Genomic DNA, 23,088 nt, shown 5'->3' on the forward strand with positions numbered 1-23,088 from the left:
TTGCAGATTTCTTTGCGACAGAGTCCAAGTCTTCTTTCTACCGACAAGTGTTGATGAGCATTCCAGGTATCTTGTACCAACTGTTTCACCTCAGTATTTTCTTTTAAGCGCCGGTCGTATCTGAATATTATTCGACCCCTTCTCCTTGTTGTATCCAGAAAGGAGATTAGAGGCTTGTGATCTGATCCCTCGAACTTGAGGTATTGGCTTCTACAGGAGGGAAATAGTTCTATCCATTCGCTATTGCTCATCGATCTGTCTAGACGACATCTTACGAGGTGGGTATGTCTTTTTCCCCTCCAAGACAAGAAACTACCATGATGCTTTAGATCAAAGAGGCCGTTTTCCGAAAGGAACGATCGGAAAGCGCAAAAAGTGCCTTCAGCTCTTTCAGAGCCTCCATTCTTCTCGCTGTTGTCTATAATTTCATTAAAATCCCTTGTTAGGAACCACGCTCTCTCAGGGTCAGGGTGTAGCAAAGATAGTTCCTTCCAGACTGCTTGGCGTTTGGTGTGATCTGGTTCCCCGTAGGTAAAGGTAGCGTGGAAGGACGAACCCTTGTAGGATATATATGTATCAATAAAGTTGTGGGAACTTGATTGTACTGTGAGTTTAATGTCCGGTTTCCATCCTAGGTAGAGTCCTCCTCCCCCTGGGGAGTGGGGTGACACTATGTGGAACGAGTCCATCTGTAGTTCCTTTAGTTCTTGTAGCACTTTCTCATCAGGGTTTTTTGTTTCCATTAGGAAGACAATATCTGGAGAGTTCCTCTTGCGGATCTCCATTAGCCGCTGGATTGTTATGGGGTTCCCCAACCCACAACAGTTCCAGCTTGCTATGACTAAGGACCCCGGGGTGGAGGTGCTTGAAAATCCTCCTTCTTCTTATTTTTCATAGCCGAAATTAACTTGATCTTTGGGTCGTTGTTTGTTGCAGATGGTCCTGTGCCAATATTTGGGCCGTGCTGTTTGTTTTTTCCTCTAGGGGGTCCTGCTCCCGGTGATCTCTTTGCTCTTCCAGGAGAATGCTGGACTAAAGATAAGATTCTCTTCTTTGAACTAGCTCCTGCTAGTTGTTTTGGGCTGGCCAGTGTCGGTTTTAATTTGATAGGGCGTCCTCTTTTTCTTCCAGCCGTCTGTGTAGGTGCTTTTTCTTCCTTAGCTTGTTTTGTTGTCTTACTTTTCGCCTTACTTTGGAAGTTCTGTAATGTTTCTTCATCGTCTGCTACTTCTACAGCGCCTTCTGCTGCTTCAGCTCCTCCTCCCATGACCCCTTTAGGGCTTACTACAATTGATTTGAGTCTCTCAGGGTAGATTCCCTCCATAGCTCTGTTTGTTTGGTTTCTCAGTATTGAAACATCCTTTTGATTGGTTTCGATCCTTTTCATTGCAGGAGGGGGTGTGACTTCAATGTCTGATGGTTGCATCGCCAAATCAAACTCAATTCCTGGTGGGCTTTCTGATCGAATTCCCCGTTCCCAAGGAGACAAAGGGCGTCTCTTTTCTGCTGATACAGCTAAAATGGAGTTAGCAGTTTTCTCCATTAAGCCTTCTGCGTCTCCTGCTAACACGCGTTGTCTTTTTGATGCCGCCTCCACCGGGTCTGCACAGCTGAGGTACTGCTTTGTAACCTCCTGAAGCTCTTGTAGTATCTGTTCTTTAGATACAGTCACAGGGTTGTGGTGGTTCTGAGGTGTCTCCCCTCTATGCTCCCCCGGGGCTCCACGTAGTCTCAGAAGACCTGCCGCCGTTTCTTCCGTTTGGCCTTTAGCATCTCCTGCCAGAACCCTTTGTCTCCTAGCGGCCGCTTCCGTGGGGTCTGGGCAATTAAGGTAAAGTAGTGTTGCTTCATTCAACTCGTTAATGATTTGTTCCTCCGTTTGCTCTTTTGATGTTTCTTGCTGGTTTTTGCCTTGTATGATCATGAGCCCCTGGTCGTGGGATGTCGTAGCATTTGGAGCGTCTGTGTGCACCTTCGAGAGAATCTGTGTAGTTGGTTTCATTCTCCATTCGCTGAGTCCTTTTTGGGGAAAGGGCTTTTGCCTTTGAGTGATTCTCTCTCTCAATAAGTCTCTTCTCTTTGTGTATGGCGGAGAGCTGTACATTTGATCATCAGGGGATTTTTCCAGCGCTTTACTTCTCCAGTTGTAGGTTTCCTCCCTTGTTTTCTCTAGGGTCATTGTTGGTGGAGGAACCCGTGTCTGCTTGGTCGCAACTCTAGCACCAAAACTGTTCCCATGGCGGTCTACTCTTTCATGGAAGGCTCCCGTGTGATGATCGCTCTTGGTCTCAGCTCTCCCCCCTCCTTTGGGTAAGGATACTACTTCTCTGTAGTGGTGGTCTGTATTTAATTGCTTGCTTCTGCGGTATGAGTCTCCTTCCTCGGCATAGATCTCCTCTCTTTGTTTTGTTACCTTTTTCTTCTGTTTAAACTCTCCCGCTTGTTCTTTCAAAACATAAGCGTTGCAGTCTTTCTTCAGGTGAGACATGGAGTAGCAGTACGAGCAGTGGTTTTCAAGCCTCTCGTACTCCAGGTAGATCACACTTTCTTCTCCAGAGTCATATTCGATGATGGCTTCCTTAGTTAGTGGCTTGAGTCCATCAACCAGAACTCTAACCCTTGCGTTTGTCTTTGTCAGTTCATGGTTTAGGAGCATTCCTAGATCCTTTCCGATATTGCATATCATGTCTTCGAGCCAGAAGTGAAGAGGAAGTCCCTTTATATGGATCCAGAAAGGGATTTGTGAAGGGAATGAGGCCGATATTACCGGCTCCCATCTTTGGATTATGACCATCCAGTAAGCAAACTGGTAAGGTCTGTTATCCAGTAAGCAAACTGGTAAGGTCTGTTATCCAGTACTCTCTGCAGGTCTTCTTCTCTCTCAAATCTGTATTGGAAGCACCCATTACCCAGATCTGACTCTGTATCTCTTCCTTGAATATGCCATTTGCAAGGTAGGGCTGGTAGAAGTGCCCAGATTCTTTGTTCCTGCGGGTTAGTCACCCTACCTATTAGGGTAAGGGCGTTTTTCTTGATGAGCGCTGAGTTATCCACACAGGGAGCCTTGATTCGTTTGATGTGAGTTTCATGATCTTCAGCCAAGTGACCCTTTCCTTTTTCTTCTTTTGAGAACCGTCTTGCCATGTTTCCTTCACAGGTACCTTGCTGCGAGCGCTTGTTGATGAACTAGAGCCTGTGTCTGTGTCTTCAATTACTCTCAGACTTGAGTAGTTCGGAGTCGGAGATGAGATTCTTGATGGAAGATGAGGGTTTGTGGCTTGAAATTTGAAAAACGAAATCTTGGAGGATGCTACTTCTAGAAAAGAAATAGGGCTTCCAAAGAAGTGATCGTAGTGGACCGGTAGCTTCTTTCCAGTTTAGGAACTCCGCTGATATGTTGCTGTCAAGACTTTCAAACCTCAAAGACGTTATTACCTTGCATTGGTATATGTGCCTGGGAGAGTCCTTTCTCACCGAGACCCTCTTATCTCAGTTTTCTCGAAGTTCAACGTCTTTCATGTTATTTTAAATTGTATAACCTGGGAACAAGTTATATATGGATATTCAATTATGAGATGAAAGAGCCACAGTCTATCTTATACTACTATTGGTGGAAATTCTAGAAAAGAAAAATTGGCTCTTTTTGTAATGAATGTAAATATATTCGACTCAGAAAAACATTTTTACAATAGTTGTTTCATGTTTTATAGAGGTAGAGGAAAAAGTTCAAATTTAAAGTAAACCCTGTGAGAAAATCACTCATCTGAGCCAGAGTTTGTGAAGATCTGAATCAGAAGTGTCTAAACGTCTGAGCCACCACTATATCAGAATACGAAATCACAGATACTAGTAGAAATTAATCATATAGCCGCGATTTATACGTCAAATAAGAGTCTCAAGTAGTTATTTTTTTAAAAAAATAGCGATGTGTACGTCAAATAAAAGTCTCAAATAGTTATGAAAGACAAGAACAAGATCCGGACGACCCGGATTACCACAGAAAAAAAAAGTAACCAATGACGAACAACAAGCCGTGCCGTTCAGTCAAATGAAAAAGACAACAAAACGAAAACCCTACGTCCCATTACGAAACATTTCACATAAGTAAAAGCTAGAAAATAATTAAAAGAAGTCCAAGATATAAACGACTAACAAAACAAAGGATAGATGAATCGTGATACCCGAGGCCTTCAGAGACGTCACTAGTGAAGATTCGCTGGACCGCTGGATGAGTGACATAGAACGATGGATGTTTTTGTTTTGTATAATATTTTATTTTGAAGACGTTCTCACCGTATTAAAGTGGAATTGAATGAATGAACAAAGATGTGATGGCATCTTTCAGCTCCCCAGGATTTGTGAATTTATCACTCTCCTTGTAGATAAGATCAACGGGTCGCGAAACATTGAGGCAACGCACCAGAACCGGGCGTGGCACAGCGGTTGTTGTCAAAAACTCCTCCATTATTATTTTGTAATAATCAACAGCAATCTTGTTTAATTCTTCAATAGCTTCTTCTTTGGTAACTTCATGTTGCTTCATGTAACAATTCAGACCTGTAGCCACTTCTCCTCTCTTCATCTCTCGCTGTCCATCCATCATTACACTTGCTAAGCTCACTTGTAAATACAAAAAGTCGTTTTCATGATTTTGAATGTATTACCTCATAGGTGGATATGTCGTTCACAATACGAAAAACACCATTCAAAGCTTCCCATCATTTTGGGTTTGGAATTGTACCACTCGCAGATTTGTGTCTCTCATCACAATCTTCCATCGCGATAAAGCTATAGGCAGCATATTGATCTATTGACGTCCTCATGCCAATCTCCATGTACTCCTCTGTTGGAATGAAAAACTTTATAAAGATGGAGAAAGTGTTTAAGTGTTTGAAGAGAAAGAAGTTTTGTGAAAAAGAAAGCTTTTATAATTTAGAAGATGATTTATTATTACTTGAAAGTTTGTTACAAACTTGATTATTTCTTGATGATACAAAATAAAAGGGGGAATGGAGGTATTTATAGCCTCCAAAATACAAAATATCTTACATATTTTAATCCTAAATCTAGAGAATTCTACCATAATATCTAAGATTTTTTATTATAATTATCTAGATAATTCTATGAGAATATCTAGATTTTTATTCTAAGGAGGTGGAGGATGATTCTAGATTTTGGACTAAATTTGGACTAAAATGATTAGTAAATTATTAGCCCAAAATGTGATGCAAATCAAGTTTAACTTTCAACACCCCCTCTTAAACTTGATTTGGTTACTCCTAGCAAACTCCTCATCTTGATAAAGTCTTCTCGCTTGAGTGGCTTGGTGAAGATATCAGATACTTGATCATTTGTCTTCACATACTCTAACTGCACATCCATCTTGGTAACACATTCTCTAATGTAGTGATAACGAGTATCGATGTGCTTACTCCGATCATGGAAGACTGGATTCTTCGCCAATGCTATTGCCGACCTCTTATCCACAAAGATCTTTGTTGGCTCCTCTTGTGGTAGGTTCAACTCCTTTAGTAAGTTTCGTAACCAAATAGCATGGCAAACACATGAAGTAGCTGCCACATACTCCGCTTCACAAGTAGAAAGAGTGACAATTGGTTGCTTCTTTGACATCCATGTGAAAGCGGTTTCTCCAATGAAAAACACGAAGCCACTTGTGCTTTTCCGGTCATCTACATCTCCACCCCAATCGCTATCTCTATATCCAACAAGCCTGTAATCTTCAGAGATAGAGTAGTACAAGCCAAAGTTGATAGTACCTTTGATATAGCGTAGGATCCTCTTAGCTGCCTTGAAATGAGTTGTTGTTGGATGCTCCATGTATCGACTCACAACTCCAACTGCGTGTAGGATGTCAGGCCTTGTGCACGTTAGATATCGTAAGCTTCCAACTAGACTCTTAAGAGTGTTGGATCCACACTCTCTCCTTCTTCTTCCTTTGATAACTTGACTCTACATTCCATTGGCGTGCAAACTGGATTTGAGTCATCCATCTTGAACTTCTTAAGCACCTCTTTAGCATAACCTTCTTGAGTAATGAAGATTCCACTTTCTTCTTGCTTTACTTCAATGCCAAGGTAGTATGACATTAATCCAATGTCGGTCATCTCAAACTCCTTTGTCATCTCCATCTTGAAATCTTCAAACATAATCGGATTGTTGCCAGTGAATATCAAGTCATCAACATATAAAGCATGCAATCAATATATCATTGTTTTGATTTTTGATATAAAGTGCATGCTCATATGGACACTTGATGAAGCCTTTCTCCTTGAAGTACTTATCAATCCGAGTGTTCCATGCTCTTGGTGCTTGCTTTAATCCATAAAGCGCCTTCTTCAGCCTTAAGACTTTGTCTTCTTCTCCTTTGACTATGTAGCCTTGTGGTTGCTCAATGTAGACTTCTTCCTCAAGGTCTCCATTTAAGAAGGCTGATTTTACATCCATTTGATGTATCCTCCAACTCTTTTGGGCTGCCAATGAAATGATTAGTCTAACCGTTTCTAAGCGAGCAACTGGAGCAAATACCTCATCATAGTCGATCCCGGCTCTTTGACTATAGCCTTTTGCCACCAATCTTGCCTTGTACCTTTCAACTTCTCCTTTAGAGTTCTTCTTTGCCTTGTACACCCACTTCACACCAATTGCTTTGTGTCCATTTGGAAGTGAAGCTAACTCCCATGTATCATTCTTTTGAATCGACTTGATTTCCTCATCCATTGCACTTCTCCATGACTTCTTTTCTTGGGCTTCTTCAAAGTTCATAGGCTCGCAATCCGCAAATAGACAAAATAGAGTAAGATTGTCTTGATTTTCGGTTACCTCGTAGATGTCTTGTAGACTTCTAAAACGCGGAGTCCTTTCACTTGAGCTTTCATCTCCTTGAGAACTTGTTGTTGGTGAAGTTGGTGGTGTAGCTGGCTCTTCTCTCGGTTTCTCCACATTCTCTTCTTCAAAGGATGGAAAGAAGTTGTAGTCTTCATTATTTGATCTCCAATCCCATTCTCCTTCTTCATCAAAGATGACATTCCGACTAATGATTGTCTTCTTTGTTTCAGGATTGTAGAGCTTGTAGCCTTTGGAGTTAGCGTCATACCCAATGAAGATGTACTTCTCACTTTTATCATCTAGTTTGCTCCGCTTCTCGTCTGGAACATGAGCGTGAGCAATGCTTCCAAAGACTCTTTGGTGTGAGACTCCGGGCTTTCTTCCGCTCCAAGCTTCTTGTGGTGTCTTTTCTAAAACACTCTTTGTTGGAGAACGGTTTGATATATAAACCGCACAAGCAACTGCTTCTGCCCACAACTCTTTGGTAGCTTCTTACTCTTGAGCATGCTTCTTGCCATCTCAAGTATTGTCCTATTCTTTCTTTCCGCTACTCCATTTTGTTGAGGGGTTCTTGGCACCGTCAACTGTCTTCGGATGCCATTATCTTCACAATACTTCAGAAACTCTTGGACATGAATTCTCCTCCTCGATCCGATCTCATGGACTTGATCTTAAGACCACTTTCCTTCTCAACATGGGCTTTGAACTTTTTGAAATTTTCAAACACTTCTGATTTTTGTTTCAAAAAGTAAACCCATGTTTTCTTGAAAAGTCATCAATCAAGAGAAGGAAGTAGTTACTCTTACCAAGTGAACTTGGTTTGATCGGACCACATACATCTGTATGTATGAGTTCTAGTGGCTTTCTTGCTCTTGTCTCCGACTCCTTTGGAAAACTCATCTTGAATTGCTTTCCAAGTAAGCAACCTTCACACACTTGATTTGGATGATTGATGCAAGGTAATCCTTTCACCATTTCTTTCTTGGAAAGTAGCTCTAAGCTTCCAAAGTTGAGATGCCCAAATCGAAGATGCCAAAGCCAAGATTCCTCCTTGTAGCACATCTTGAGACATCGTGCAATGTCATTTTGAATGTTTAGGACAAAAATTCTATTGTTTGACATTGGCACCTTTGTGATGAGATTATTTGCTTTATCTCTTAAAGAAAGGCTATTATCTTTTAGTCGAATGTCATAACATTTCTCTAAGAGTTGTCCTAGGCTCAAGATATTGGTCTTCATGCTTGGAATGTAGTAAACGTTGGAAATAAATTGATGATCTCCATTCTTCAAGCGGATGAGAATATTTCCTTTACCTTTCACCTCCATCTTCGATTCATCTCCCAAAGCCACATTGGTTTTCACCGATTCATCGAGCTCCACGAACATGCTTTTATTCCCACACATGTGGTTGCTTGCACCACTATCAAGGTACCACTTGTGAACCTCATTTGGTTCATCCTTCTTGTAAGCCATCAATAGCATTTCTTCTTCTTTACTCCTTTCTTCAACATAGTTGGACTTCTCTTCAACTCTATTGTTGTTTGTAGTTTTGCATTCAGAAGCATAATGTCCAAACTTTCCGCAACTATAGTATTTGATGCTTGATTTATCGTACATTGATTTTGGGTTTCCTCTTCCACGACCTCTTGATGAATTCTCTCCTCTTTGGTTGTAGTTGTCTTCATAAGGTCTCCAACCTCGTCCATTTACACCACGACCTCGTCCTCGAAAATGACCACCACCACGTCTCGGATGATTTCGGCCAGCTTCTTCCTTTTGATCAATTCTCATCTTGAGAACTTGCTCCACAATATCTTCTTTCTTCTTCTTCTTTTCTTCATAAGCTTGTAGTGATCCAAGAAGTTGCTCCATCGTCATAGTCTCCAAGTCCTTTGTCTCTTCAATCACGGTGACAATATGCTCGAATTTTGAATCCAATGATCTAAGAACTTTCTCCATGATTCTCACCTCATCTAACTTCTCACCATTTCTTTTTAGGTTATTAGTAACCGTCAAGACTCTTGAGAAGTAATCTGAGATGAGTTCTCCTTCCTTCATTTGTAATGCTTCAAATTCTCCTCTTAGAGTTTGAAGACGTACCTTCTTAACTTGTTCTGCTCCCTTGTAAGATGTCCGAAGCTTCTCCCATGCTTCTTTGGATGTCTTTGCTCCAGCAACCTTCTCAAATGTATCTTCATCTAATCCTTGATAGATTAGACAGAGAGCCTTCTTGTCTCTCTTCCTTGAATCTCTCAAACCATCCTTTTGTGTTTGAGATAAACCACCATCATTCTCCGGTTCATGGAAGCCTTTCTCGACTATCTCCCACACATCATGTGCTCCTAGGATAGCCATCATCCTAAGACTCCAATTGTCATAGTTGCTCTTAGTGAGCAATGGAACTTGGAAGGGAACACCATTGTTTGCCATCTTCAAAAGGAACTTGTAGCTCTGATACCACTTTGTTGGAATGAAAAACTTTATAAAGATGGAGAAAGTGTTTAAGTGTTTGAAGAGAAAGAAGTTTTGTGAAAAAGAAAGCTTTTATAATTTAGAAGAGGATTTATTATTACTTGAAAGTTTGTTACAAACTTGATTATTTCTTGATGACACAAAATGAAAGGGGAATGGAGGTATTTATAGCCTCCAAAATACAAAATATCTTACATATTTTAATCTTAAATCTAGAGAATTCTACCATAATATCTAAGATTTTTTATTATAATTATCTAGATAATTCTATGAGAATATCTAGATTTTTATTCTGAGGTGGAGGATGATTCTAGATATTGGACTAAGTTTGGACTAAAATGATTAGTAAATTATTAGCCAAAAATGTGATTCAAATCAAGTTTAACTTTCAACATCCTCAAAGGTTGGCACGTGACTTTTGCTTGACCATTTCGAGAGGGCCAAGTACGCTCTCGCCAACTTCTTCATCTATATGCAAATCATTATGTTTTTTTTTAACCTCAACAAATAAGCTTGACAGCAACAATTCTTAGGACTTACCTCATCTACAACTACTTGCACAATTTCTGATCTTCCTCCTGGCCTCATTTCTTGTTCAATCTCTTCTAAAGTCTCAAACACACTTCCAAAAACGATTCTTACATAGCTTGGTAGCTTTTCAGTGCCCACAAGATCCCATCTGGACAATAAAAATGCATGTCAATTTACCTACTCTTAAATTTATATAAGGAAATTAATAGAATAGGAATTAAAGATAAAACCTCTGGAAAGCATCCACAAGACTTGTAACTTCAGGAAGGGTGCCATATGCATCACATGTATCATTAAAAACAGTCGCCACCGCTGTAAGTTTAGCGACTATAATTCTCCCAAGTGAATATCGTGGCTCGAAATACATTGCCAGTGACCCGAAAAAGACCTCTACAATTCTGTCCCTGAAGTAAGGTAGCTTAGATGAAAGATCTATATCTTTCCACCATCTGCAATAAAAATAAAATATGCAAATAAAGCAAGACTGACAAATATTGAGACTCAAGAATTAATTACCACAACGTACTTGGTCAGATCTTTTAGCTCTTGGATGTAATGTAGCTGACAATAGTTGAAGTTGAGCTTAGCAAACTTGAGCAGCGTCTCGTTGTGATCTTCTTCTTGACCGTAAAAAGATATATATTCTCTTGTGGCTAGCATCTCCAAGTTATGATATCGAGCTCTACACAATGCGTTTTTTATATGCGTAGAGAGATGGGGACTAACATTTGCTGCGTGATTACCTGTCAACGACTCCAAGTGATGCCGAGTGAAACTCAGTGCCTCGTCCATTATATCTTCAGATGGTGTCCCAAGATGCGCTGCTTGGTACAACTGTAGCATCCCTCTAATATCCTCGGCAAGACTTTCCATAAACTTTCCATCTGCACCTTTAAATCTACTGAATGCATCTACAATGAAGCCGAAAGCGAAATTACACACGTGTATATATTTATGTGACTCAGGGTAGCTGATGTTCTTACCGCAAGACATATAGTAACCGCGTAGACTGAATAGCTCAAACATGGTGGACATTGTTTCCAAATCATCTTGCTGGGCTATTATGTCATCCACATTCCCAAAAGCTTTGTTAAGAATCTCATCAATCTCAGTCTCGAAATGATATGCGATTCCAAGGTTCACTAGCAAATGGATGAGACGGATCCTTTCACTGTCCCTATTTTTGAAAGACATGAGCATATCTCTCACTTTTGGCTTCATCGTCACTTCAATCTCTCTCGACAAATTATCAAATTCCTACAAAGCTTAGATGCATTTTTATAAGTAATAATGTTATCTGAACCAACAATCTTGAACCACATAGTGTCATCATGTGAGATTTTATCCATCTATATATCCACTTACATCGACATCGAGGGGAACAGAAAGGAAGTGATCTCCCCAAAGAGTGGGAGAAAAGTGTACCAAGGGACGAGTTCTCTCAAGATCATCATTACTCTGAGTAGCCCTAACGCAAACCAAGTGGTATTTTTCCGGTTTCAGGGAAAGAGTGTGATTGTGAAGCCAACGGCTAGGAAAGAGAGAGACGTTGGTCTTGAGATGGAGAAGGACTCTGTTAACGTTAGGCAGATTTTTAGGACCAAAAATCGATCCTGTTGATTCCATATTGGTATTGTCCAAAAGATATAGTCGAAATAATCTTTAGTGATACTCGTTGTAATGTTTGGTTTCCATTTCAGTTGACTCTGTCATATAGTAAGTAAAAACCCTAGAAGTTTGCGTCCGCGCACACGTTTCAGTGGAGTACTTAGATATCATCGAATGAATTAACGATATACAACTACTATCTTCTGTTATTATATTTTGATAAACATCTGTGCTTATTGTTGGGAAAGAGTGGGAGGAAAAAATGTCAGACGATCATTTAATTTAAAATATAATCAAATCATATTAGTTGGTCAGTCACATGACTTCTTAAATATGTATCTCGTTTTCTCTCTCCCGCAAAATGCAGTAGACTTCTTGGGGAAAAATACTTTCTAAGCAAATCCATAAAGAGCACCTCCATCAGAGGTTATTAAGCAAGGGTTCTTAAGAAAAAAGCCCTAAAAATAAATCAAAAAGGAAAAAAATGACAACAACCGGTTCCTAAAAAAGAGGTTTTAGAATTGTTAAAAACCTCTAACGTGTCTGTTTTTTATTGGTTCTTCTTGTCTCTCTCTCTCGCCTCTTCCTCTCTTGGTCGTGACTCTCTCATTCGAATCTGTCTGGTAAATCATTCTTCTACACAGCTCCCAAACCTTGATTATCTATTCTTCATCATGTTTGATTTCGTGGGTATTATCTCAATTTAGGGATTTTGATTTTCTGATTTGGGAATTTAGGTTTCTTCCAATTTGGGAATAAGTCTATGAAAAGAGACATTCACACTTGTATTGAGAGGATCTTTGGTGGTTTCCCTGAAAATCTTCAGAAAAGAGCTAATTACACTTGCCTCTGCAAGGTTTCGATCAAGGCACCAAGGTTCGTCTACTTCATTCTCTCTCTTTCTCTGTAATCAAAAATCAAAATATGTCAGCTTTATTTTCTAAGAAATGAATCTGCAAAAGGTCTGGATAGATAAAAGAACCGGTGGTGTTTACTTCTTTTCTGCCTAATATGTGTGTTGGTTTGATTACTTTATGTAAGCTCTTCAAAACTATACTCTTTTCCTCCTGAATTGGTTTGTTGATCATGTGGTTTTATATAGACCTCTTTTCAGTCAAAGTTAACATTTTTTTCTTTGGGTCAATCGATTAATTTTGAGTGATAGATGAGTATTGAAGTACATAGTCTTGTGGTTGCTCTTGTATTGCATTGTGTTTGTGTTTGTGTCTTGGTCAATCGATTAATGTTATTGTATTGTGTTTGTGTCTTGGTGTTGTGTATATGTGGCATTGTAATGACATTGGTTATGCAAGTTTAATGACACAAATCTCTTGTGTTTTTCTATTTTTCTTCAGATAGAAGCCATTGGTCTCGGTTAGGATCTGTGTAGTTGATTCCGGTTCATGTTTGCTGTTTTAATTATACAGACAAAGGAACCAAAACAGGTTCAAGGGCGAGGAAGAAAAGGACATGATGTAGAAGTAGAACATGAAGAAGATGATGCCACGACATCTGAGCAACAGCCAATTGAGAAACAAGCTGAGGAGTTCTCTGGAGAATGGGATACAAATGTGCCTGAGCAGGCAGTGATAGTAGTAAGTAACACACCAAATATGTTCTCGGGTCTTTGCATTGTTTCTCCATGGATGATTCCTTAACTTTAAGAAATAACAGGGAGAGGAGCAAGGGATGAAGGGAATGAGAAAGCGGGTGGGCAGAGAAAAGGGCGTAGCGTGGGAATCATCATAATCATCACCATCAACATCAAGTTGGAACACCACCTTCAAACCATCCAATGAGCAGCATGGAGTAGCCAAAACAGCAACCAACGGGACCAAGGATGCCTGATGGGACCAGAGGATTCTCGATGGGAAGAGGAAAGCCAATCACGGTTCAGGCAGACTGATCCAGAGCTGAGTGAGTTGTGTGATCATGAGTCGTGTGTATGAGCTATTTTCATAATCAAGATTATAGCAAAACTAAAAAATGAGAGTTTATTGATGAATTTAATTATCCAGAAAATATAAAGATTATAGCAAAACTAAATTTAATAATTCAATTTCTAAAAAATAAAAATAATAATTAAGAACCTCATAGTAGTTCTCCCATTGGACCTTCTCAAAACTAATTACAATATTAAGGGTTCTAAACTACTTAAAGTACACAATTAATAATTAAATTAACCTTAAGAACCCATTAAAGGTTGTAACCAATGGAGGTGGTCTAAATGCTAAAGTATAAATCGGACAATATCAATATAATAATATGAAAGCAAGGACATTAATAGATATCTAATTCTGGTAGAACGTTTAGTCCAAGGAAGGGCATCCCGTCTGCAGTAGTGGATCTAAAAACAATTGTTACCCGAGAGGACTATCATAAATTTTGAGTTAACCGGAAGTATTTTCATATAGTTGAAGTAAATTACTTAAAGAAAATCAAAATTTTGTACTAATTAACTTATAGAAAATCAAAATTTGGTTAGTGCCTCTGCTGGTCTGTGCCGAACACACTGCTGAAAGTTATGAGCTTTGAATAAACGTTTTCTCTACAAAACCTGAAAGGTTGCAGATACCCTCGTTCAATCTCTCTGTTTTCATATAATTACTTACCAAGGCAGTAAAGGACATAAGCCTATTAACTTCTTCAATATATTTTTCGGTTCTTCCGTGATTCGTCATCTGAAAGTTGAAGTTAACGAGGGTTATTGCTTCTGTTTCGGGAAATTGCGTGATTCCTAGGTTTCCGGCTTGAGCTTAGGAGTGCGCAGAAAAGACAAATAGGGAATAATGATACTGAATTCATATGACAGAGGGCCGAAGGCTAGCTGTTTCGTACTTTCTCCGTTACACAAAAAGTGTTACTTAAATATTTTTTTACACCTGTTAAAAAACTGATTAAAATGCATTTATGTATTTTTTATTAATGTCATATATTTAACCAATAACATTTTAGATAAATAAATTTATTTATAAGATCAATGCATTTTATAATTAATATTGAGCTAAAACTAAATATAAATTGCATTAGAATTTTAGAACGACATTTTTTATGTAACAAAAAAAAATGATAAAGTGATACTTAATATAAAACAGAATAATTAGTATGGATGAATTTAACCTCAAACGTATATTCATGTATGTAGTAGTATATGTCATGCTAATGCCGCATGATTTCAATCAATTTGTTAATATAAGGAATTAAATACAACATATTTATTTACATTCTTTTTTTCTGCCAAATATTTACGTATTTTTTTTCTTTGATTGAAAAAGATATTTATAGCAAGTTAAACTTATATTTATAGGAAGCAAATCTTTTCTCCTTGGATTACGCAGGTTCAAGTTATAGGAGAATGTGGTTGAGGTCAAACCAACCCTAGAAACAGCCACGTGAACGTGCACCACCTAAATTCAAAACCTTTAAATGAAAAGATTGAAATCGTTGGGTTCACCGTCTCATCAGATCAAACAAATTGTTCACTGATCTGAGAGAGATAGAGATGACGAGCGGCGAAGATGACAAAAACAGATCAGTGCAGCCTCCTCCTTTTCAAGGCGCCCCCAACTATCCACAGCAGCCGCCTGCTGGTTATCCACAGCCGGCTCAGCCCTACGTCTCCGGTAAGTTTCTTATGTTCTCATTATATGGACAAAATGTTAAATTATCAGATTAGCGGTCTGATTTCGTGTTTTTGTGGGGACTAAAAGCTTTTTTTTCTTGATATATATTCTAGTGAATATTCTTTAGATGATTTATTTAATTTCGTAGTACCATTATATTATTCAAACCTGATCCAGTAATTGTATTATTGTGTACTAACCTGATCAAGTAATTAAAAGAGAATCTATCTATTGCCTCTTTTGCACCGTACTTCTTCGTGGTATATATGTCTACTTTTGAGAGATTTGAGAGACATCAATATGTACTTAAGAATTGGAGATGAGTTGATTACTTGGTGGTAAAAACTGTTTTCCATACTGAAAAAAAAACAGTGCAAATTCAAAATGAACTTTACTTCAGAATATTTAAGATGTTGGGTTCATATAAAATTAAAATACACTCTAAATCTCAACAAATGCAAAAAAAAAAAAAAAACAATGGAGACCAGTGTTTACTAGAAAATAAGACATATAATCTCTTTTCTGTCAAAATTCTCTTCCCAATAGTCTAGTTTCTCAAAAGGGTAGTGCCATTATCGCCACCACGCACTACTTGGCTGGTCTAATCTAATGCTCGTTCTTGTGTTTCTCTAGGTTATGCCGTAAATGGGCTAACAGAAGAGCAACGTCTTCCTTGTTGTGGTATAGGCATTGGTTGGTTATTGTAAGCCTAGTCCATCATTATACCTTCTCTTCTGATCGTTTACACTATTGTCAAGCAAACACAAACCCACCTTTATGTTTTTTTTTTGCTTGATAGATTCATCCTTGGTTTCTTCTTCGGTGCTATCCCCTGGTACATTGGCTTCTTCCTTTTACTATGCTCTAGAAATCCGCGTGAGAAACCAGGATATATAGCTTGTACAATTGGAGTGAGTTTCCATATTATTTATCTCTTATTTTACCAATACACTTTTTTTTAATTGTCCTGATGAGACTAAATTAATTCTGACCAACAGGCTGTTATTGCCACGGGTTTCGTCGTTTTTGGAGCTATAAGAGGATCCGGGGTCTGGTAGTAAAGTGAAATGTAGTGCTCCAAATCCGGTACAGACCGGTTCGGGAGATACTGGTGCATAAGAAGATTGTACATGTGTGTTTTTTACTTAAAGAGCTCAATGTATACTGTTTGAAGATTACAGAGCATTCAGAAAAAAATACCGTCTCCTAAAAACGATATTAAAGTGTTTCTACTGAAATAATATATATATGTGATTTAATTTTTTTTTTTCGACAAAGTAACTTTATTAAGTACATCTAATGTAATCATTACAAATCACATTGGAAAGCCAATGTGGAATTAATGTAGAAGAAGATGTAAATAAGACATCAGCGTTACATTTTGTAGCTAAAATATGAGCCACCCCATTTGCTTCTCGATGAACATGCGTAAACTGAACCTTTTCAAGTCTGCTACCCCAACTTTTGATATCATTACAAATCGTAGCAATACTAAAATCACCATGTTCTGCATAGATTGATCTCATTATGACCAGACAATCACCTTCAAAAATCACATTCTTGTAACCCAAGGCAAACACACATTGAATGGGTGCTAATAAGGCCTTACTCTCCGCCTCAAGTGGTGAAAGAGAAGTGCCTAAACTAGCCATTGCCCAGTATTTTACCACGCCATTAACGTCCCAAATGATCCAGCCTGGAGAGACTTGTAAGCTTTGAGCATTATAGGCAGCATCGAAATTGCATTTATAATAAGGTAACGTTGGACGACGCCACAGAGATTTGACGCTGTGGACTTCTCATAAGAGTAGTATCTTGCACCGTTTTTTGTCACCAGTCACGAACTTCTGCGGTAACATAACCAGCATCGCGTTGAGGGTTGATAACTTGATTTTTGAAAATGAGGTTATTCCTCAATTTCCAAATCTTCCAAAGTATCCAAAAAGGTGTCAACTTCTGTTCCAGTGTCAGGGTTGATGAAGACTGAAGATCAAACCGACGTCTCATGTTGTTATCCAAGTCGTCAGTAAACGCTGCAGAGTAGCCTAAGGTAACCTGATTCGATCTCCATGTTTGAATCGAAAGTGGACACATGAAGAAAAGATGGTTCACCGTTTCAGGGGAACTAGAACAACGAGGGCAGAGGCTATCCAAAGACATACCCCTTGTATTTAATCTTGTATTTGTTCCCAAAGCTAAAGTAATGAGGCGCCAGAGGAAGGGTTTCAGTTTTGGTAGTGTCGGAAGCGTCCAAATTTGCTTTTTCAACAAAGGGTCTCCCCGTGGACGGAGTAAATCCGGGGATGTTCTACTTAGCTCCAGCATGTCTCTTTTGTATCCACTTTTGACTGTATAATTTCCAGAAGGATTAAAAGGCCAGACAAGAAAATCACCAGTCTTTGTTTGAGGAAGATAGATCATGAGCATAAGTTGAAAATCTTCTTCGTTTAGTAACTGTCGAGCATAATCTAAATCCCACTGCTGAGACGTATCTGTAGCAATAATAATATCTGAGACCATTAGGTGTTGTGTATTCGTCATTCGGGTAGCACACCGAGGAGGATCCGTTGGTAGCCAGTGATCCTCATATAGTCTTACAGAAACTCCATTCCCAATGATGAAACGTGAACCTCGTCTCAATAGATTGATACCCACCATTATAGAAGACCATCCATAAGACTGATATCTTTTAGATGTAGCTTGTAGTAAGTGAGTATCCTTATAATAGCGAGCTTTGAAAAGCTTCGCTAAGATGGAATTAGGATATAGCTGAAGCCGCCAAACTTGCTTTGCAAGTAATGCATCATTGAACTTATTCAAATTTTTAAAACCTAAACCCCCTTGGCATTTAGGAAACTGCTGACTTTCCCAAGCAACCCATGGAATTCCTTTTACAGTTGGTGATTTCTCCCACCAGACATAACACTTGTGAGTTCTCCAATTGTTTGTTGAGGGATCTTAAAGCATGATATACTGAAAACATGACTTGAAATTGCATTAGATTTCAGTAGTACCTCCTTGCCAGCCTGAGAGAGAAACTTCGAACTCCATCCCTTTGTTTTATGCTTCACCTTTTTAACAATAAAACCACACATATCCTTCTTCTTCCTTCCAAATCTTTCCGGTAAATCTAAATATTTTCCCTCACCACCTTGATTATCAATTTGTAAAATTCTTTTTAGTCGGCCTTGTAAATCGTCGGGGATACGTGATCTAAAAGTTATCGTCGATTTTGCCTTATTTATTTTTTGACCAGAACACTCTTCATATGTATGAAAAATTTGCATCAACCTTGAACAATTCCGTTGATTAGCTTGACAAAAGAATAGAGAATCATCTGCAAACTGAAGATGTGTGATCGTCGGTACACCATTCCCAATCTTAATGCCTCGTAGTTGTCATTTAGAAGCAGCCGTATCAAGCAAGTGACTTAAGACATCAGCACATAAAATAAATAAATAGGGAGATAGGGGATCTCCTTGTCTTAAACCTAGTTCAGGCTGTATATTACCATATGGAGTTCCATTAATGAGAACCGAGTAACTAACCGTTCTGACAGTTTCCATAATCCAGCCAATAAGTTTAGCGGAGAAGCCCATGTGAGACATAGTTAGTTCCAAAAAGGACCAATCTACACGATCATAGGCTTTTGTGATATATGTTTTTACTGCCATGTATGTTTTTGAAACTCGCTTTCGTACCTTGAGTTATATTTACATTGCCACATAGCTCTGACAAGATCTAATGCGGGTTCCAATGTTCTGGTCAGTATTGTTGCCCACATTCCATCCATGATGAACATAATTTTTAAAATCATCACAGTCAAGTAAACGTTTGTCAAATCTGAATTGACGTTTCCTTTTTGACGCTGGTGTAGTCAAAATATTGGTAATTACCGGACGATGATCAGAACCATAGAATCTTAAAAACGCAGCTTCTGAAGCAGGGTATTTGGTGAGCCATGCCGAATTAACAGCAACCCTATCAAGACAACACAAAACCGTGTGTTTATATCTTTTACCCGACCAGGAGAACCGATCTCCTTGAGCCTTTAAATCTGACAGATCACAAGTGTTGTACAGATTCCGCAGGCCCACAAAAGTCCATTCATCACGTTTTCTTCCACCTTTTTTTCTCATCATTAGATAGAATTTCATTAAAGTCTCCCATGAGAATCCATGGATCATGTCTTGTGGTTCCAATTCTCTCTAATCTTTCCCAAAGAAAGTGACGATATTGAAGATTGGGGTCCCCATACACACAAGACAAATAGAAATTCATATCATTAAACTTAACAGCAACATCTAACAACCTTTCGCCATAGCACAACATCCTAATATAGATTTCCTTTTTCCAAAGGATAGCTAGACCTCCACTCCTACCAACAGGAGGGACCGAAAAAACATTATCAAACCCTAAGACAACAGCTTGATCACTAACTACATCACACTTACTAATAGTTTCACATAGAAATAAGATATCAGGAGACTCATCACGTACTATCTCCTTCAACCGTGGTCCCTGACAATTCCAACTGCATATCTTCATGGAGACTGTGGGAGTACCGGGCCTCCCGCGCCTCTGTCTATGTTGGTGCCATCCTCATCTGGATCACCATGATCTTTCTTCTTCAGCGGATTCAGGTCCTTTATATATTTAGAACATTATTAGCAAAATCTCTCTCAACTATTGGTTATAAGAAAAAAATAAAAACCAGAAAAAGAGAGAAAAAGAGATCATGTCATAAATAAAATACATTAAATTTTTTTATAGTTAAAATTTAATGTAGTATTAAGTTAAAAATAAAGATGAAATATTCTTGTCATCAACTAATAGGGCCTAAGGTTTGTCCCATGGAACGCTCTTTAAGGCCCAAATACAAAAAAAAAAAAAAAAAAGCCCACAGAAACGGCCTAGGGTTGGTACTGTGGAGAGCGCTCTCGCTTATAGTTTCTCATCACCGCCACCAATCAGCTTTTTCTCTCCTCTCGGTTTCCTTGGAGCTTGATCTTTCCCTTGAAATGGTTGCTTTCCGGGTAAGTTTCATTCATCATATCGTAGAGGAATCTGAGTTACGAGTAATCCTGAGCTTTGATCCTTGTTAGTTGATTCTCGAGCGCACACTGTAGTTATGATCCTGATTTGGATAGTTATTATCTGGATTCGAACAGAGAATGTATCATAGGGATGAACTAGTTCTGATTCGTTGATAAAGGTTTGATCCTTATGAAAAATGTGATCTTTATGTGGATTTGATTCCATCACCTTTTGTTTCCTTTGTTCTTTAGGTTTGGTCTATGTGTTTGATCATTATGAAAAATGTGGTCTTTATGTTTTACAATGGATTGTTTCTTTGAGCAGTTTCACCAGTATCAAGTGGTTGGGAGAGCCCTCCCTACAGAGAAAGATGTGCAGCCAAAGATCTACAGGATGAAGCTATGGGCTACAAATGAAGTCCGAGCCAAGTCCAAGTTCTGGTGAGTCAATGCAATACCCTCTGTTAATTGCAGTTCATAAGTTATTCACTGATCCTAAAGTTCATTTGGTTGTCTCTAGGTACTTCCTGAGGAAGCTCAAGAAGGTTAAGAAGAGCAACGGACAAATGCTTGCCATCAATGAGGTCATTTAATTGTCTTACATACCCTTTTTTTTTTATGTTCAGTCTGTTTATGATTTTTGTGGTTTCTACTCTTGTAGATTTTCGAGAAGAGCCCCACGAAGATCAAGAACTACGGTATCTGGCTGCGTTACCAGAGCAGAACTGGGTACCACAACATGTACAAGGAGTTCCGTGACACCACTCTCAACGGTGCAGTGGAGCAGATGTACACTGAGATGGCTTCTCGCCATAGAGTGAGGTTCCCTTGCATTCAGATCATCAAGACCGCTACAGTCCCTGCGGGTCTGTGCAAGAGAGAGAGCACCAAGCAGTTCCATAACTCCAAGATCAAGTTCCCTCTTGTTTTCAGGAAGGTCAGGCCACCGACCAGGAAGCTCAAGACTACGTACAAGGCCTCAAAGCCCAACCTTTTCATGTAAAACCAATCTTTGCATGATTGTCTTTGTCCTTTTTCAACCAGATCAGACTAGGTTTCTTGTTCCTCAGTCTGAACAAAAACACCATTTGGAGTATGTCTCATGAAATTTGTACGTTTGCATCTTTTGAACTTTTATTATCTAGGTATGATTAAAATATTAAGGTTTTTCATCACTTTCTAAAGTTTTGTTGGTTCAAAAATGATGGCAAAAAGTTTAAATGTTGAGAAAGTTAAACAATGGCGGTTATGCATGTTAACCATTCAACTCTTAGGGTTTATGTTTTTTTCACACATCAAACAGCTCATACTTGTCTGCACAATCTTCTTTATTCAAGTCTTAATGGTCGTTTTCCATGTTGCTGCATTACGAACTCATTTTCAACTCTACAATAATACTCATCGATTCCAAGAGAAAACCGTCTCTGGCTTCTTGATCCTTGATCCTTGATCCTTGATCGGTCAGCATCACATTCTCTAAAGAATCTTTAAGATCGGTTTCACCATGGTCTTTGATGGGGATGGTGCCAGTCTGACATTTTAAATCAATTTGTGTCAGTATTTTTCATAATGTCATACATACATTACATTTAAATTATCGTACAAAATTGTAATGTCCTAGACGACCAATTCCTTTGCCTATGTCCTAGACTGGGTTTACAAAGATGTGCCCGAGGAATGCAACATATTCTGGTTTCTTTCTTTAGTTGTCTAGTTTGTATCAAAAGGACAGAGATTTCACTCGCTCTCCATTGCGTGAAACACGTCTTTGAATCTAATTTTTATGGCGTCACAAAAAAGAATATAGTGGTTCGTAGAAGCAAACCAGAGCTCCAAGTTTGCACTGACTCCAAAATCCTCCATTAGTAATAAAAAGTAAAAAATTAGAGTTTATGATGTGATGTATCCAGAAGCAGATACTTAACAAGAGAGTAGGACAAAAGCTGAAGATAGGGTTAGAGGGGCCTTTCTCCGGGGGGCATCAGTAATGATGGCGATATTGAAGGCACAAATTCTTAAAAATAATAGTTATGATTATTTTATTTTTTATTTTTTGGATTTTTTTTAAAAAAACTAATCAATTACGGAACGCTATGTATCAGTGGGGCACGTGAATAGTTAAGAAGCTCAGCAAATCAAATTCTTAACTAGAGAGTTTAAGAGATTTTGTTGGCACAAAAACATAGATGAAATGGAACTTACATAATTTTATAATAATTTTTTTTTAAGTATTTGTGCTAAGTGTCATTGTTTCATATGGTCTATGATGCCTATGAATCACTATGAAAGTGTGAAAACTTGTTTCTCCCTTATTGGCTTTTCGGAAATAATATCAGAAGCGCTAGTGTTAGGGGCCAGAACTTACTCAATGGTAACATGGATGTATGTATACTTTATCGTACTTTACGTTCAGAGCATCTCCATAATCTGTCACACTCGCATTAGTTTATCTTTATTGAAGAACAATTTTTTTTTTTTTTTTTTTTGAAACACAACTTTATCGAAGAACAAATATCAATGAATATCAGATAGCTAAAAACATTTATCCAAAATCCTTAGTTTTTATTGAGTACGTATTTTAACCAGTAGAAACGACTTTATGTAAAAGGATATTAGAGCATTTGCATCACTGAACTTCAAGGAGAGTTCACACAGTTTTCGAAAAAAAAAATATTAAAATAAACAGAAGTAATGAACCTGCCTCTTGGGAGTTCACCGCACTGAACCCGGATCATCACTGTAGCGCGGGCTCCACGACACGTGGCGGCCCGCGATTGGTCCGATTAATAATTTTTTTTTTTTTTAAAAACAAAAATCAAACAGAAAAAAATAATAATAAAAAAATACTTTGTGAAGCCCTTTGATGGGATTCACTAATGCTGATGCTGTTAGGATTGTGATATTCATTCACAAGTTTACTAACATAAATCTGAGAACAAATGAAGAGTATTTGCCTGGCCCTTAATTTTGTT

General features: G+C 38.5%; 2 protein-coding genes and 1 pseudogene across 3 annotated transcripts; 2 read left to right on the plus strand and 1 right to left on the minus strand.

Annotated features, from left to right (window-relative positions):
• The first annotated feature begins 14,769 nt into the window (after window positions 1-14,769).
• LOC106387083 (60S ribosomal protein L18a-like protein) lies at window positions 14,770-16,343 on the plus strand. The gene is made up of 4 exons (XM_013826892.3): window positions 14,770-15,080; window positions 15,714-15,783; window positions 15,880-15,991; window positions 16,079-16,343. The coding sequence occupies exons 1-4, from the start codon at window positions 14,960-14,962 to the stop codon at window positions 16,136-16,138; spliced, it is 363 nt and encodes a 120-aa protein (XP_013682346.1). The 5' UTR covers window positions 14,770-14,959; the 3' UTR covers window positions 16,139-16,343.
• Window positions 16,344-16,910: 567 nt separating this feature from the next.
• On the minus strand, window positions 16,911-17,738 carry LOC106383566. Its single transcript, XM_013823647.1, has one exon. The coding sequence runs from the start codon at window positions 17,736-17,738 to the stop codon at window positions 16,911-16,913; it is 828 nt and encodes a 275-aa protein (XP_013679101.1).
• Window positions 17,739-19,873: 2,135 nt separating this feature from the next.
• On the plus strand, window positions 19,874-21,291 carry LOC106387081 (annotated as a pseudogene). Its single transcript, XR_007321421.1, has 4 exons — window positions 19,874-20,116; window positions 20,442-20,557; window positions 20,637-20,700; window positions 20,778-21,291. The product of XR_007321421.1 is annotated as a 60S ribosomal protein L18a-2-like (transcript).
• The last annotated feature ends 1,797 nt before the right edge of the window (window positions 21,292-23,088 follow it).

Source organism: Brassica napus, chromosome C3, assembly GCF_020379485.1.
Source record: "Brassica napus cultivar Da-Ae chromosome C3, Da-Ae, whole genome shotgun sequence".
In the NCBI taxonomy this organism is placed as follows: Eukaryota; Viridiplantae; Streptophyta; class Magnoliopsida; order Brassicales; family Brassicaceae; genus Brassica; species Brassica napus.

What these genes read in the sequence shown, in the direction of transcription:
- LOC106383566 (XM_013823647.1), bottom strand. Translation starts at nt 17,738, where the DNA reads ATGGTGGGTATCAATCTATTGAGACGAGGTTCACGTTTCATCATTGGG.
- LOC106387083 (XM_013826892.3), top strand. Translation starts at nt 14,960, where the DNA reads ATGACGAGCGGCGAAGATGACAAAAACAGATCAGTGCAGCCTCCTCCT. An exon ending in GGCTCAGCCCTACGTCTCCG is followed by an intron (nt 15,081 to 15,713) that starts GTAAGTTTCTTA and finishes GTGTTTCTCTAG; the next exon opens with GTTATGCCGTAAATGGGCTA. An exon ending in ATATAGCTTGTACAATTGGA is followed by an intron (nt 15,992 to 16,078) that starts GTGAGTTTCCAT and finishes TCTGACCAACAG; the next exon opens with GCTGTTATTGCCACGGGTTT.